Raw genomic sequence first — 15,468 nt, forward strand, 5'->3', positions numbered from 1 at the left:
ATATATATATATATATATATATATATATATATATATATATATATATATATATATATATATATATATATATATATATATATATAGAGAGAGAGAGAGAGAGAGAGAGAGAGATAAAGATAATTCCAGCAATGGTCCCCCGAGTATGATGATCTTCCACAATTGGACATGGACTTTTAATTTGGACAATTTAACCATCCGATTATTAAAATCTTTCCAATTGAGGTCCTTCCGTTATATCTTGGTTAAGTAGACGTTTATTTGAGGGGTAAAAGTGTCTTTTTAGGTTCTGAGTGTATATTTCATATTGGTTCCACAGCCAACGTTTTGTATGATAACAGAAGGCAGACAATAACGTTGAGGCATCTATCTCTAAGAACATTCAGCGTTCTGTCTTCTGCTTCTGCCATATCACCTAAGAGCTCAGATTCGAATAATGAGGAGTGGTTGTGACCTGAGATCTAACCCGGCGTGGTCGCCGCAAAGATCGGAGACAAAAAAAACGAGCAAGGCGTCGGAGATTCGATCCTTGAAGATGCCCAGGGACGTTTGCGGTTTGCCGATGCTCGGGAGCGGGATGACGGCGAAAATTTGGTCTAGTGGGATTCCGGTGCCGGTGCGGGGAGGTGTTCTGCTCCAAGCACTGAAGCATAGATACTCCGATCGCCACAACTGTTTGTTTGATTACAAGGTGGCCAGCCAGGAGGCGATTGTGAGGGAAAATCCGGTGGTCCGAGCCGCCAAGATTCTGAAACTGTGATTGCGAAAAAATCGAGTTTTCTGGCTTTTGAGCTGGGGAATGATTGGTGGGAACTTCACCGTATCCATCCCCTCGCCCCATCACTGCCAGCCCGGAACACCACACAACAATAGCACCACCCCAACCCCACAAAACCTCGGCAGGCTGGCAACATCGAACCCGGAAACACCAAACGCAGGAAAAAAAAAACCCCGCATTACCCCACTCCGAAAAGAATAAAAAAATTACAACATAAACAAAAAAAAAAAAACAAAAACAAAAACAAAAAAACTTTCGGCTGGAACCCTACCCACCCGACCGCGAATCACCACCAGACCCTACCCCCCACACAAAAACCGCCAAACACAGCCATGCAGAGAACCCCCAGACCGGGAAACACACATAGAAAAAAAAAAAAAAAAAAAAAAAAAAAAAAAAAAAACCACGGCAGTACACCAGACGAAAGAAACTGCAAATAAGCGACGAAAAAAAACCCTAGGACCAGGCTAAAACCCCCCCAAACTGGAAACTAACACACTAAAAAAACACGTCGGGCATTGCTCTCCTCGCCGGAAAATGCAAAATAAGTACAAAACAACAGATAAACGAAGCAAACCAAGCAAAACATAACGATGAATTGGAATACCTGGATGGGAACCAGAAAAACCACCCATTTGATGCTTGGAACGCTTATTGGTAGAACCCGCCATGATGACTGCTTGAACGGCATGGGCAGAGCCGGGACGGCTTCCCTAGCGTGACTGGACGGAGAAAAAAGGAACAACAGATCAGCACGAATGGAACCTAGCGAGCCTAACGGAGAAGAAATCAACACACGCAACCGAAGAGGAAGCGAAGAGACAGCAAAAAGACTGCTTCAAATCTTGACATGTGATTTCAGACCATAATTATCTCTGCCCAAGCCCATAAAAACGGCTAAAAAATTAATATAGCCTAATAAAGATATCAACAAAAGACAGCAACAATTTTTTGAACATTTCCTTACGCTGTTATTCAAACCCGGATAATCTACTTTTGGACCGACCCGGATAGAAAACCCGCCACCGATTCGGATCCTACCGGTCGATCATCCATTTATCACCGGCGACGTGAAGCCTGGAAGTAGGCGAAGGTCCTAAGGGGCCTCCGCCCCTGTCTAGACCACCGGAGGGTGGTCCGATGGCCTCAAAGCCATCGGAACCTGAGTGCGAATCTGCGAAGCCGCAAGGAGATCTGGAGGCGATTCTTTAATCGCGAAGACTGGAAGATGTTACAGTTGGGGAGCTGAAGATTAGAGGCAAGAAGGAGGCTCTAGCGACCTCTAATCTGGAGGTTGATGGTCCAAAAATGGGAGAGAAGGTTCAAATCGAAAGTTTGTATGACATTGAGGAGAATTTTCCAGACCGCACGGAATCGCAGGTTAATAGAGACATAGCAAGAGATATGGGAGCTCCGAGAGCTCATCATCAATCAACTACAGCTCCTGGGAAAGCTATGGAGAAGATCCCTAACTCGATTGTAGATCCAAATCCAGAATTGCAGAATTTTTCGAAAGATCAGAATAGAACTTTGAATACTGAGATGAAGGGAGTGTCCTTTGCGGCTCAATCAGATGTGATTCCAAACACAGCACCCCCACCACCTGTTTGGGAAAATGTCCCAAAGAAACCTTAGAAAGCTCGTTTGGGAGGGAACACTAGAAACACAAATTTGTTAAAGGGAGACTTCTTTGGAAACCAAACTTGGAATCAGAGAATGCCACCCAGAAGCTTTGCAGGCTTATTTACAGATGACATTAGCAAAGGAGATGGAAATGTGTTTGGAGGGCTACCACAGCCCTCAATCTCTGAAAAAAAAATCACTAAATCACATAGAGGAAAGCCAGCAATTAGGTTTGGCAATGAGGAATTTAAGCAGCTGAATATCAAATTGAGGATTATTTGTTGGTTGGAAAATTTTCTTGGGGGAGACCTTCTTTAGATGATATAAGGAAGTATTTTACTGCAAAATTTGTTCTAAAAGGCAGTCTGGTAATAGAATGGATGGATCAAAGGCATATAACTATGGCTTTTGCACAAGAGGCATATTGCTTGAGGTTCCTAATGAAAGATCAGGTTATGGTAAAAGATAAATATCCTATGAGAGTGTTTAGATGGTCTGCAAGGTTCAATACTGAAAGAGAGCACAAGCTTGGCTTTAGTCTGGATTAGATTCCTTTAGCTATGTATGAGCCTTTTTCAATACTAATGCTTTAAAACAAGTCTGCAAGCCAATTGTGAAATTCTTAGCTCCAGATCATGCTACTCTGAACTTTACTAGGCCTAGCTATGCAAGGGCTAGAGTTGAAATAGATTTGCTGCACCAAGAATCGAAGAAATATTTATAGTTTTCTCTGAGGATCCTGGACAAGAAGACCTAGGTTACTTTCAGAAAGTGGAATATGAAAGGGTTCCTCATTACTGCACTAATTGTTATAAGCAAGGTCATTCTATTGATTTCTGTAGGTGGGGAGTGGTATCAAGCAATAACAACACTTTTGACAATGCAAACTGTGATAGAGGAAGGAAGGAAGTGAGAGGAGAATGATCTAGAGGGAGAACCAGATGTGCAAGTAAAAATAGGGGAAAAGAGGGTGTTCAACCCCAGCCAGTGAGGGAGAGGGAGAAAGGTGTGAGATCAAGCAATGATAACAAAAAGGAAAAATGAATTCTGGAGGTTGAGGCTCAATAATTTGAGAATGTGGCAAAACAAAATGAGGGTAAGGCTAGTATTTCAGGAGTTAAGAATAATGAGCGTAGAAGTGGGGACCATCAGATGGAAGATCAGGAAAATATTTTTGACACCATGAGGGCAGAAATGGGTAGAGGAAGAGGTAACAATTTTAGAGGAAGGGGTGGGAGATGAGGACTTGGTGTGGGGGGAGGAAGAGGATACTTAAAACAGAAAAATAAAGGTATTGTTATTAGAGAACCAGCTGAGTATGAGCTAAGTAGAGAAAAGGAGATGGAGGACTTAAATGTGGTAGAGGGTGGCTCTTTCCAAACTCTAGGCCACATTGATGAATAAGGGAATCAGGGATCAACGAGATTGATCCAGGACCTGATGAAGGTGGAGGGATGTAGAAGCTGGTTGTCAAGAGAGAGAATTTTCAGAGGAAAGAGATATTTCTGACTCTAGGGGATCAAGTGGAGGAGAAGAACAAGACACAATCCAGAAGATTGTTGAGATTGAGATTGATAATGAAAAGGAATATCAAAGGCTGCATGTTTCTCCTCCAGTGGGAACTAGAACTAGAGCCCAACCAAGCCAAAATCAGAATGTTGAACAAGAGCAGAACCAGAACCTGAAATCTTGCAAGAGAGGTAACAAGGCCTCTCCTAAGAAAAAAAAGATGAAAGTCCTTTGTTGGAATGTGAGGGGAGTGGGCTCCCAAGGCTCCCCTCACAGACTCAGGAACTTGGTGAGATTGTACAAACCAAAAATAGTTTGTTTGCTTGAGCCTTTCAGAGACACTGCTCAGATTAATAACTTTGCAGGCTCTGTAGGTTTAAGTAGAAATAATTGCTTTGGGAATGAGAAAATTTGGATTTTTTGGACTGCAGATACAAATGTCCAGGTTTATGAAATAAAAGATCAAGTGGTGACTATCAAAGCTGAACTGGAAGGAGGAAATCATGTATTCCTTTCCTTGGTCTATGCTAGTTGTAATTGAGGAATCAGATTGGAGCTGTGGAATAACTTAAGCGACATAGCTGAAAGCTTTGTAGGCAGGGAAAAGTTGGCAGTTATGGAAGACTTTAATTATATCTTAAGAGCTAAAGAGAAAAGGGGAGTCACTCATTATAACATAGCAAAAAGTAAAGAATTTCAGGATTATGTGGATGGGGCTGATCTGAGAGAGGTCACCTACTATGGAAATACCTTCACTTGGTGGAATGGAAGAAGGGGACTCCAGGCAGTTTGGGAGAGGCTTGAGAGATGCATTGTCAATGAGGCATGGGAAGCTGTTTTGAAAACATATACACAGCATCTTGCTAAGGCATCATCTGATTACTCTCTTCTTTTAATTGACATTTCTGAACAAATCCAGTTAGAAAAGAAAAAAAAAAAAAAAAAGCCTTTTCTCTTTTTTAAATGCCTGGGGTGAGCATGATCAGCTATTAATTTTGGTTCAGAAGGCTTGGGAGGAGAGAGTTGAAGGCAATGCAATGTATGTCTTCATGACTAAGTTGAAGAGGCTGAAATATGTTCTGAAAGACTGGAACTGGGAAACCTTTGGGGATATTTTCAAAAAGTTGAAAGAGTGTGAGGAAGAAGTGGGAAAATGGGAAGAGGAGATTCAGAGGGAACCCAATGATACCAACCTAATACAGTATAAATTGGCTCAAGCTTTGCTGGAGAAACAAATTGCCATTGAAGAAAAGTACTGGCAGCAGAAGGCTCATTCTCAATGGGTGGTTGAAGGTGAAAGGAACTCAAAGTATTTCCATGGGATGGTGAGGGAGAGAAGGAGAAAACAGTTTATACACAAGATCAAAAATGAGAGGGGAGAGTGGGTGGAAAACTAGGAGCAAATTGCTGACTTGGCAGTGGACTTCTTTGAGAAGTTGTACACTGCTGAGTCTCTTAACTATGATGATTCTATTTTTAATTGTTTGCAGGCAATGGTGACGCAAGAGGAAAATGAGAAGCTGTGTGCTGAACCAACAATGGAAGAACTTAAAGCTAGTGTTTTTAGGATGAACCCCAACAGTGCATCAGACCCTGATGGCTTTGGTGGGGGGTTCTATCAAATCTGCTGGGAGATAATAAAAGAGGACCTCTTGAAAATGGTCCAAAGCTTTTTTGCTGACAAAGCTCTCACAAAGGCAATTACCAGTACCTCAATTGCGCTGGTCCCCAAGATGGTAAATCCCTCATCCTTTTCTGATTTCAGGCCTATAAGCCTAAGCAACTTTTGTAGTAAGGTGATAACAAAGATGATGGTCTTAAGACTGGCAGATATCCTTGCAAGGATCATCTCCCCTTGTCAGGCTGGATTTGTTAAAGGGAGAAGCATCACTGATAACATCCTACTAGCTCAGGAAATGTGTGATGGCATGACATTTTCCAATGAAGATGTTGTGCTGAAATTGGACATGACTAAAGCCAATGATAGGATGGATTGGAGGTGCATCTCCATGGTTCTGAAAAAGCTGGGTTTCTGTGAAAAGTGGGTAGAGTTGATGAGCAAAACAATAAATAATGTCTGGTATTCTGTAGTTATTAATGGGTCTCAAAAAGGTTTCTTTCATTCTACTAGAGGTCTTAGGCAAGGTGACCCTCTTTCTCCTAGTTTGTTTATACTGGCTGCTGAACTTTTGTCTAGTTTAATTGCTAAGGGGAGAGTTACACTCTCCCAGCCAGCAGGAGGACCAATGATAACTCATTTAGCATTTGCTGATGATATGATTGTGTTCACCTCTGGCAAAGATGGGGCTGTAAGGGAAACAATGAAAATTTTGGAAAAGTATGAGAGTCAGTTTGGTCAGCTCATCAATAGGTGGAAGAGTGGGTTTTATATGCACTCAAAAGTTTCTAGAGAGGTAGTGGAAAACATCATAATGATAACAAAGTGTCAACAGAAAGAATTCCCTTTCACTTACTTAGGTTGCCCTATCTATAGGGGGAGAGAGAGGGTTGATTTGTTTGCAGGTTTGGTGGCCAAGCTAGCTTCAAGATGCAAAGGATGGGAAACAAGGCTTTTGTCACGGGGGGAAGGCAGTGTTGATTAAAACAGTGTTGCAGGCTATACCAGCTTACATCTTTTTTTTTGCAATAAACCCTCCTAAAACTGTAATAAAGCAATTAGAGAAAATTTTTGCTGATTTCTTTTGGGGATCTCTAGAGGGAAGGCACAAATACCACTGGAGCTCTTGGAAGAATATGGCAAAGCCAGTAAAGGAGGGGGGAGTTGGTTTTACAAGTGTGAGTGACATGTTAGAGGCTGCAGGGGCAAAGCTTTGGTGGAACTTCAGGAAAGGGGGAACTCTATGGAGCAGGTTTTTGGTGGCCAAATACTATAAAAGGACACACCCTGTGACAAAAGTTTGGCAATATAAAGACTCTCACACTTGGAGAAGGATGCTGGAAATCAGAGATAAGGTGGAGCCGGCAATAGAATGGAAAGTTGGTAAAAGGCATATTAATGCTTGGTGGGATAATTGGACGGGAAGGGGGGCACTGGCCAGGGAGCTAAATGTGGAAAGAAGACAATCTAAGGACCTTTTTTCAGACTTTTGGTCCAATGGAAAGTGGGACAGAGATAAATTTGGTGTTCAGTTGCAAAAAAGGGACTATAATGTTGTTATTAGGGAGGGAGCCCTGGATAGAGCTGTCTAGAAGCCTAATAAAGGGGAGTTTACATTAAAATCTACAAAAGTCTGGTTAAGAAAGCAGGATAGGGATGGGGTAATCACTAACAACCCTATGTGGCATAAGAAAATCTGGGCTAAGGGAACAATGTGGAAGATGTCCTTTTTAACTTGGAGAGTGTTCAAATGGAAGGTCCCTACTGATGATATTTTGAGAAGAATGGGATTTCAAAATGTTTCGAGGTGTTTTTGCTGTGCTAGCCCTGGGTACTGCAATTTGCAACATGTCTTTATGGAAGGGGAACTTGCTGAAAAGGTGTGGGGTTTCTTTGCAGGATCTTTGGGTCTAAAAATTAATAGAGGAGGTTTAAGGTATGTATGTCAGCAATGGTGGAATGCAAATCTTAGGAATAGAATGTTTAAATTTATTGCTGACAGACTTCCTATGGTCATCATATGGGAACTATGGGTTCAGTACACACCATGCAAGTATGGAGGGGAAACAGTTATGGCCAATAAGGTAATTTTTAGAGTGGCAAGGGATATAGTTGACTGTATTCACAAACAATGGCCATCTTGGGACCCCTCTCCCCCCCCCCCCCCCCCCCCTCCCCCAAAATTGGAGATTTATTGCAAAAAGAGCTGAGGGGTTTAAATGTCAAAAGATTGTGAGCAAAATGAGCTGGTGTAGACCTGCAAAAGGATGGATTAAAGTGAATTGTGCTATTAATGTGGAAAAAAACTTCTTGTTGTTATTTTATCAGGAATTCTGCTGGCCAATTTTGCTTAGCTGGGGTTTACTCTTGGGAGACAGGCTCAGACTTGAGTAGAAATGTCAAGCAAATGTTGAATGATGGGTGGGATTAGTGCAGCGGGAGGAAACTGAAGCAGGTTATCCTTGAATATGATGAAAAGGAATGCTTTAAGGTGGCGGAAATGTTAGAGGTCTGAAGCTGAATCAGTTAGAGTGTGATAAGAGGATAAATTCAGTGGCTAGGGGCTTGGTGAAATGTTGTGAAGGTCAAGATATTGTGTTCAGAAAAGTGGGGGTCTTCCTAGGGCTCTGCTTAACCTCTTGGCCTTGGAGGGGTTGCCCCACTTTGTGCTTTCCACTGGTGCTGATTACATTTGGGATCCTGGGATTAATTAAGGTCTCAGGCTCCACCTGATGAGGCTGCTGAGAATAGCTGAGGGTGGAAGCCTGGGCTCTGGTTATTGAATAGGACTGGTGGTGAGAAAGACCAGATGAGTATAACCCACCCAATGAAGGAACCTGAGGGTGGGTTGGTCTCTTTGGCCCTTGGAATATGTTGAGGGAGGTAGGGGGTTATAAGGAAGGAATAAGGACACAGAAAAGAAAGAGTTGGAGACATGAGGGAGCATAAGGAAGGGGTATCCTAATGAAGGGCAGATCTACAGCCTTATTGCAGAAATGAAGCTTTTTTCTTCTTCATGTGCAGGTGTTTTATGGATGGGAGCTGAATCCCATCATCTGCAGACTTAGGAAATCTGCAGAAATGCAGATCTGAGCTGCCTTCAATTCCAAAGTTGATCTGCAGATTCTGCAGATTACAATTTGTTGTGGCTAGATATTGGCAACCCAATGATGGATTGCTTTTCTGGGCAGTTTCTGAGGGTTACAGAATTGGTTGGTACTGGCAGCAGAGATGAGGCTACGGCTGATCTGCTGTGCAGATTTCTGTGGGCAGATCTACAGTAGCTACTGCAGAGATGAAGCCACCCTCTTATATTTTGCAGGTCAGGAAGATTGCCGGTTTGAAGATGTTTTGAAGCTGGAAAAGAAGTTTATGAAGATACCCCTAACTCTAGTCTTAAGGTTTCTATCTTAGGGGGGCTTGTCTATCAAAGGATAAGCTCACTAAGTAGATGCTTAACTCAATCACTTAGTCTAGCTTGTGTTAGATTGATGGGGTTAGGTTGAGCTCCAAGTATAGCATACACCTTGAGTTGGGAGTGTCCGGCAAAGGTGTGGATCCTTAGGATAATGAAAAAAGAAGAGAAAAAGAGAGGAAAGTTGTTGAAAAGAAGGAGATAAAAGTAGTTTGGAGATGGAAATGATGAAAACTGTTAAAAAAAAAAAAACAAGAAGAATGAGATAAATGAAAGAAGAGAAAAAGAAAAGAGAGAAAAGGTAGCTTGGGGTTGAGAGTGTGTTGGTGGAAACCATTGCTTAGGCCAGAGTCTCCAAAGCCCCCCCTCCCCCCGGGTTCAAACACAGTACGTTGTGCCAAGGGGGTGTACTCTTGGACTAAGGATGGTGGGAGAGGGTGCCATTACTCTCATCGGGGCCCTTTAAGCTCCCCCGGGCTAAAACATAGTACGCTATGCCGAGGGGGGTGGGCCTTGGGTGTGAGGGTGGAAGGAGGGTGAGTACCATTGCTTAGGTTGGGTCCCTTAAAGTCCTCGGGGATAAAACATAGTACGCTATGTCGGTGGGGATGGGACTTTAGCCTAAGGGTGGCAGGGTATAAGGGATCCCCTTGAATGGGCATCTGTCCCATCCTTTGTGTGGGACAGGGAGCTTAACACTGACTATGGTTTTTGAAAGCTTGGTGAGTAGATGGAATGATTGAGGTTGAATCTACTTGGTGAACATGTTCTTGATAGGTTTGAGCCTCCTTGGCCTTTACGTGAAGGCTTATCCTTGTACATATTTAGCTAGGTTAAATAAAGTAGAGTTAGGAAGTATCTTTGATGTGGGTGGTCACTTTGGGGCCATCTATGTATGACTTGTTGACTTTTTTGACATCTATGCATTATTTTTTATTTAAAAAAAAAAAAAAAAAAAAAAAAAAAAAAAAAAAACAGCAATGCCCCTAACTCAAAAAAACCCAACGCACGTTGCTTAATAATACACTAAATCTGGAGCATTAAAAAATACAAATAAACGAACAAGATCGAGTCTCACGATCTCACCTGCCAATAGTGACCTCATCGGATCCAATATATATATATATATATATATATATATATATATATATATATATATATATATATATATATATATATATATATAATACGATTATATACACACACAAGTATTAATTAATACGATTAATTATAACTTTATATAAATATTAATATAATTATATTATATAGTTAATATAAAATTTATTTATTACATAGACTATACTTTATAACTCAATAATATATAGTTATAAAATAAAAATATTACATATAAATTATATTAGTGTTAAATATGAGTTATATACATTATAATTATAGTACAAATTACAAATTAAAATCTAATTATCTAAAGATACATTATATATAAGCACATGCACAAAAAATTTGTTTAAAAAGTTTAGTGTGTCGTCAACTTCTTTGTGTCACCTGTCGAAATTGGTTTTTAATCTATTGATTTAGATTTGTCTTTCGAAGCTGTGGTCTTCTGAAATAGTACCTCTACTGGAGTATAACCTTTTTAGTTGAAATTAACTCAGGATAATAAAATTCTCGTCATAATTTATTTATTAATAATGGTTGTAATCATTGTAACGTATACTATTATTTTCATATTTAATTGATTAACCGATTGTTATTGGGAGGTTTACACTGATTATATATTTGATGAATTTCTAGATTGCTAGTTTAACCTCATCTCCACTAAATACCGTGGTTGAACATATGTTTTAATGTTTTATACACAATTCACGAAATTATGCTTTTCATCCAGAAACTCTATTTCTCTAAAAAACTTGTGCTCTTCTGCTTAAATTAAAATTCTATTTTTTCCTTGTTCATATTTGCAGTGACATTTTAGTTTGAATGTTCGACTAATCTATCGTAATTTATTTTATCTTGAAAAATCTAAACTACAATACTCCTAACAATTAAGGGATATAACAAATAAAATTTTAAGAAAACTGTGTGTGACACAGGACTTAAATTTTGGTTCACAGAATTAGTCGTATTTCACTTGTTATATGGAAAAGACTTGACATAAGGGCTTTGTAGTTAAGGATTGCATTTGTCCTATGCTTAAGTTTGTCAACATTAGTATTAGTTTTGTTAGACGATCAACTAATCGTACGACTCATTCCCTTGCTAGAACTATTGGTTTACAATCAGGTTAGAGGGTTGGGAATCATATTCCTCTCCTTTTATTTGTGACATTTTGAATTATGATTATTGTTATCTTGTTGTTTACTTTTTTTTTTTTTTTTAAAAAAAAAACAATAAGCATGTGTCCAACTACTGTATACATTTTATGTATTATCAATCTTAAATGACTTTTTTTAGGGAAATATATTCTACACTTTAGACTATTATTATAAGTTCTCATAAAATATTTTATAAAGTCAAATATTCAATATCGTTTAAAAAAAAAAAAGAAAAAAACGATACATATATGTCCACTAGTGAGGTAGATGCTACATATATATGGGTGAATAATGTAAAATAAAAAAAAAATAAAAAAAAAACATCTTGGATACAAAAACTAGATTTGTCGAAATAGGTTGTTAGCCAGTCTAATTTTAAATTTCTAAAAATAAAAAATTAAATTTAAAAAATATATAATTGACAAACTAATATAATATCAAAGCAATTACATTAAAAAATAAATAAATCTTTTAAATAAAAAATTGTCACAATTAGCTCCATATTTAAGAGTACCACTAATCCACTATGTCTATACCAACAAGAACATATTTATAATTTCTTATTTTAAGAAACGACAAATTCAAGCAAATAAGCAATGAAACAATAAAAAAAAAATATATACAAATAGTCAATAGAACACAATTCGTTGGTCAACACTACTATACAAACAAACAAGAACACCCGTAAACTACAAGAATAAGATTACATCAACAAAAATTTATTAACTAATTACTAATTAAGAAATGGGTTCCCGTGCGATTAGGTGTGTCGGGTGTAGTTGTGGGGTGAGATGAGAGTCATTGATCTGGTCAAGATCAATGTCCAGGATTAACAAGATTTAAAAAAAAAATGCGTGATAATTTAGTCTTTTTGCATCTAGGTCAAAATTAATGTGCGTGGTTTTTCTTCTGAAGGTGCATGGTGTTTGTGCTTAAGGTGCGCGGTTTTTGTTTTGTGTGTTTAAGGTGTGTCAGTAATTGAAACTTAAGTTCGTTGGTCTAAAGCTTTAGGTGCATGATTTGTGTGCTTAAGGTGCGTCAGTTGTTGAAACTTAAGGTGCGTCGACCTAAAGCTTTAGGTGTGTAGTTTTACTTCTTTAGGTGCGTTGTTTTCCTTCTTAAAGTGCGTGATTTGTATGCTTAAGGTGCGTAAGTTGTTGAAACTTAAGGTGCGCCATTTTAAAACTTCAGGTGCTTTGTTTGTTTGTTTAAGGTGCGTGATTTGTGTGTACTTAAGTGAGCCATTTTAATATTTAAGGTTAGGTGCGTCAATTCTACACTTAAGGTGCGTCATTTTGTGTTAACCGTATCCGCATGGGAAGTTATCTTCGCACCTGATCCAGTATATACTAATTAATATATAATGTATTAAATCTACGTGCTCATTGATAATCGACTCGCCATTAGGGCAACCCCAATAGGGGGATTGTGCACAGATTTTGAGGGAAAAATAGCGAAGTGGAGGAGAGAGGAGAGAGGAGAGAGGAGAGAAAGGGGATGGAGTTGTCCTCCAAAAATGAGGATTTTGCAAAAGGGTGGGACCCATAGTGAAGAGTGAGAGTTGCGCCTCACATGCGCCCAGACGGGCACGTAATTCTAATTTTTTTTTAATTTTTTATTTTTGATTTTAATTTTCTTTTTTGTTTCTTTTTTTTTTCTCTCACTTCCATTTTGTCTTTACTAATCACACCTGTAAAATCTCCTCAAAATGTTCACACTATTGAGGATGCCCTTACCATTAAAAGGAACCGTGATCATGGAGTATGAGTTAAATAGCTTGAGATGAAAATTACAGTAAATTATTTTTGTACTTTAGGGTGAATTAAAATGAAAAGTATAAAACTAAATATGACAATATTAAAAAATTAAGATTAAACCCAGAGAAATAAAATAAGAATGAGATTTGCTATTATATAAAACTATAGATGACTTAAGTAAAACAGAAAACCTTCTATTTGAGAATACCAAAGGCAAAATGAGGGTAGCAAAGAAATTAAATTTAAAAAAAAAAAAAATTAAGAGGAAAAGAAGAAAATTTGTAGAGAAGAAACGGCTGATTCTTCATGTACACTTTGTGCATTAAAAGGCACCATTATGAGATGTCCTTCTCATCCCCTCCAATCTCCATTCCCCTTTTCAATCTTCTTTGTCAAGTGATACACTCTTTCTCTCTGTTAACAAATCTTTGCAGCCATGAAAGGTGGAGTTTTGGTTCTTCTTCTTGGACTTCTGCTATTCACACTGCAATGCTGTCTTGGTATTATTTACTCCCTTTAAAAAAAAAAAAATACTTTCTGCAATTTTTATCACCTTCTTATCTTGTAGTTTCTGAACTTACATTTTTACTTTCTAGTATTCTCTGATTTAGTGATTTAGAAAAATATTAATTAATCTGTTCATTATTCATATTTCTATCACAGTCAAGCATTATAATCTTGTTAGTGCTGTTGTTTAGGGGTGGGGGAGGCATTGTAATTTATAAGAAAATTTCATTAAATTGTTATTATTTTTAAAAAACCCCTTTCAAGCAGAGGAATTGGGGTTTAAAGACTTACTTTGCTTCACAAGTGTATCATGTTTGAGGGTACTAAATGCCCTGAATAGTTAACCATATTGTTGATTGAAAGACCTATTTTTGGCATTTGTTTGATGTGTATATATGTATTCATATATACATGTATGTATATATCCAAAGTAGCCATTTTAACCCAAAATAAAGATTTTGGTTAACAAAAAGTAGTAGTAGTAGTAACAACATTGAGAATTGCATTTGTGCTTCATGACTCTTTGGTATGGTATGGGTAACCTATCGACTAATTTAGAGTTGAGTTATCGTCAGAACCCATTTACGGGAATGGTCAAAACTCATTTGAGGGAGTTCTCCCGATATCTATTGCTCGGGTCATGCACATTTGAGCTTTCTTGATAAGTTATAGTAGTTATTTGCCATTTGATGAAGTTCATTTTATTGTGAATGTGTTTCATACTTTCATTGGATTGACGTATTATTGACTCATTTCTCATTTTGTGTGAAATGTTGAGTTCCTAAAGTGGATGCCAGGGCACAACAAATGAAGATGGATTCTGCAATTCCGGTCACAACGCTCTCGCCTCCCGAGGGCAACACAACGTTCCTCGGTGGGAGTGGTGGCACGACGTGGTGTGTGGCCCGTGGTGGCGCCTCCCAATTTGATTTGCAGAGCGCGTTAGACTGGGCGTGCGGTCTGGGAATGACGGACTGCAATGCAATCCAGGCGGGCGGCCCCTGCTTCGAGCCCAACACGCTCGCCTCCCATGCCTCGTATGCATTCAACAGCTACTACCAACAGAATGGCAACAATGACATCGCCTGCAACTTCGGTGGGACTGCTATGCTAACTGGAAACAACCCAAGTGAGCATCGCTTTCCCCCCGTTCTCTACAATCGAATTGTAGAATCAGTAACAAATTCTCGGTCACTTGTTTTTGCAGGTTTTGGGAAATGCACTTATGCAACCTCCGGTCGCCCTGGGTAATTACCAACTGCTATCTTTTATTTTTTTGAGTACTACTGACTCTGTTACAATTCAGTATCTGTTCATAACTACTACCAACTGCTATCTATGTTATACAATGTAGTTCAATCTTGTGTTTCCGAGAAGGGAAAAAGAATTCATTTTTGTTGGTTTTTTCGTGTTGTGTAATTACTTGTGATTCATAGGGATTTGAAGGCATCTGCAGCTGCCTTGTCAAGGCACAACTGGAGCAGATTTTGGTGGGAAATCAGCATTCTTCTTCAGCTGTTGTATCTGAGAAGGAGTTGACCATTTAAGTATATTTTGTGTGATTGTGAAGGAAAGGACTTAGCCAAATGTGTCATTTGTTTGGGTGCAGAACATGCCTTTCTTTGTTGTTGGTTTAAGAATCTCTGCCTATGTCTTCGTTTTTGTAAGCAAGCATTTAGGAATCTGAAATGTCCAGAGAATGTTCTAATCTTCTTGTGTCAAGCAATTAGCCCCTTTTTGAAATTTTTACCATATTGATCGTATCTAGTACAATTATGCATCGTATCTTCTAAATTCTAACCATATATAGTATATATTTGAAAAAATTGTCACTTATCAATGTCACTCATGAATTATTAGTGTTGTAAATTATGCCCGCAATTTTAAAAAAGATTCCCGTACTGTACGGGAGGAAAATTGAGGGACAACATTTACACTACAGGAGGGCAATATATGTATCATTTTAAAAATTGAGGAATAACATTTATACC

The 15,468-nt window shown here is 38.8% G+C and overlaps 2 protein-coding genes across 3 annotated transcripts; both read left to right on the forward strand.

The window, feature by feature from the left end:
* The first annotated feature begins 433 nt into the window (after positions 1-433).
* Positions 434-757, forward strand: LOC109175402 (AN1-type zinc finger protein 5-like). The gene has a single exon (XM_019324669.1). It carries the CDS (start codon positions 434-436, stop codon positions 755-757), a length of 324 nt encoding a protein of 107 aa, XP_019180214.1.
* A 12,566-nt stretch (positions 758-13,323) lies between these two features.
* LOC109174913 (glucan endo-1,3-beta-glucosidase 13-like) lies at positions 13,324-15,219 on the forward strand. Of its 2 annotated transcripts, none has more exons than XM_019324157.1 (4): positions 13,324-13,470; positions 14,256-14,606; positions 14,685-14,724; positions 14,914-15,219. In XM_019324157.1, the coding sequence occupies exons 1-4, from the start codon at positions 13,407-13,409 to the stop codon at positions 15,014-15,016; spliced, it is 558 nt and encodes a 185-aa protein (XP_019179702.1). In that variant the 5' UTR covers positions 13,324-13,406; the 3' UTR covers positions 15,017-15,219. The 2 variants fall into 2 exon arrangements, with proteins under 2 accessions (XP_019179702.1, XP_019179707.1); XM_019324162.1 differs by having other exon boundaries at positions 14,265-14,606.
* The last annotated feature ends 249 nt before the right edge of the window (positions 15,220-15,468 follow it).

The sequence above is a fragment of the Ipomoea nil genome, unplaced genomic scaffold, assembly GCF_001879475.1.
Source record: "Ipomoea nil cultivar Tokyo-kokei standard unplaced genomic scaffold, Asagao_1.1 scaffold0164, whole genome shotgun sequence".
Classification (NCBI taxonomy): Eukaryota; Viridiplantae; Streptophyta; class Magnoliopsida; order Solanales; family Convolvulaceae; genus Ipomoea; species Ipomoea nil.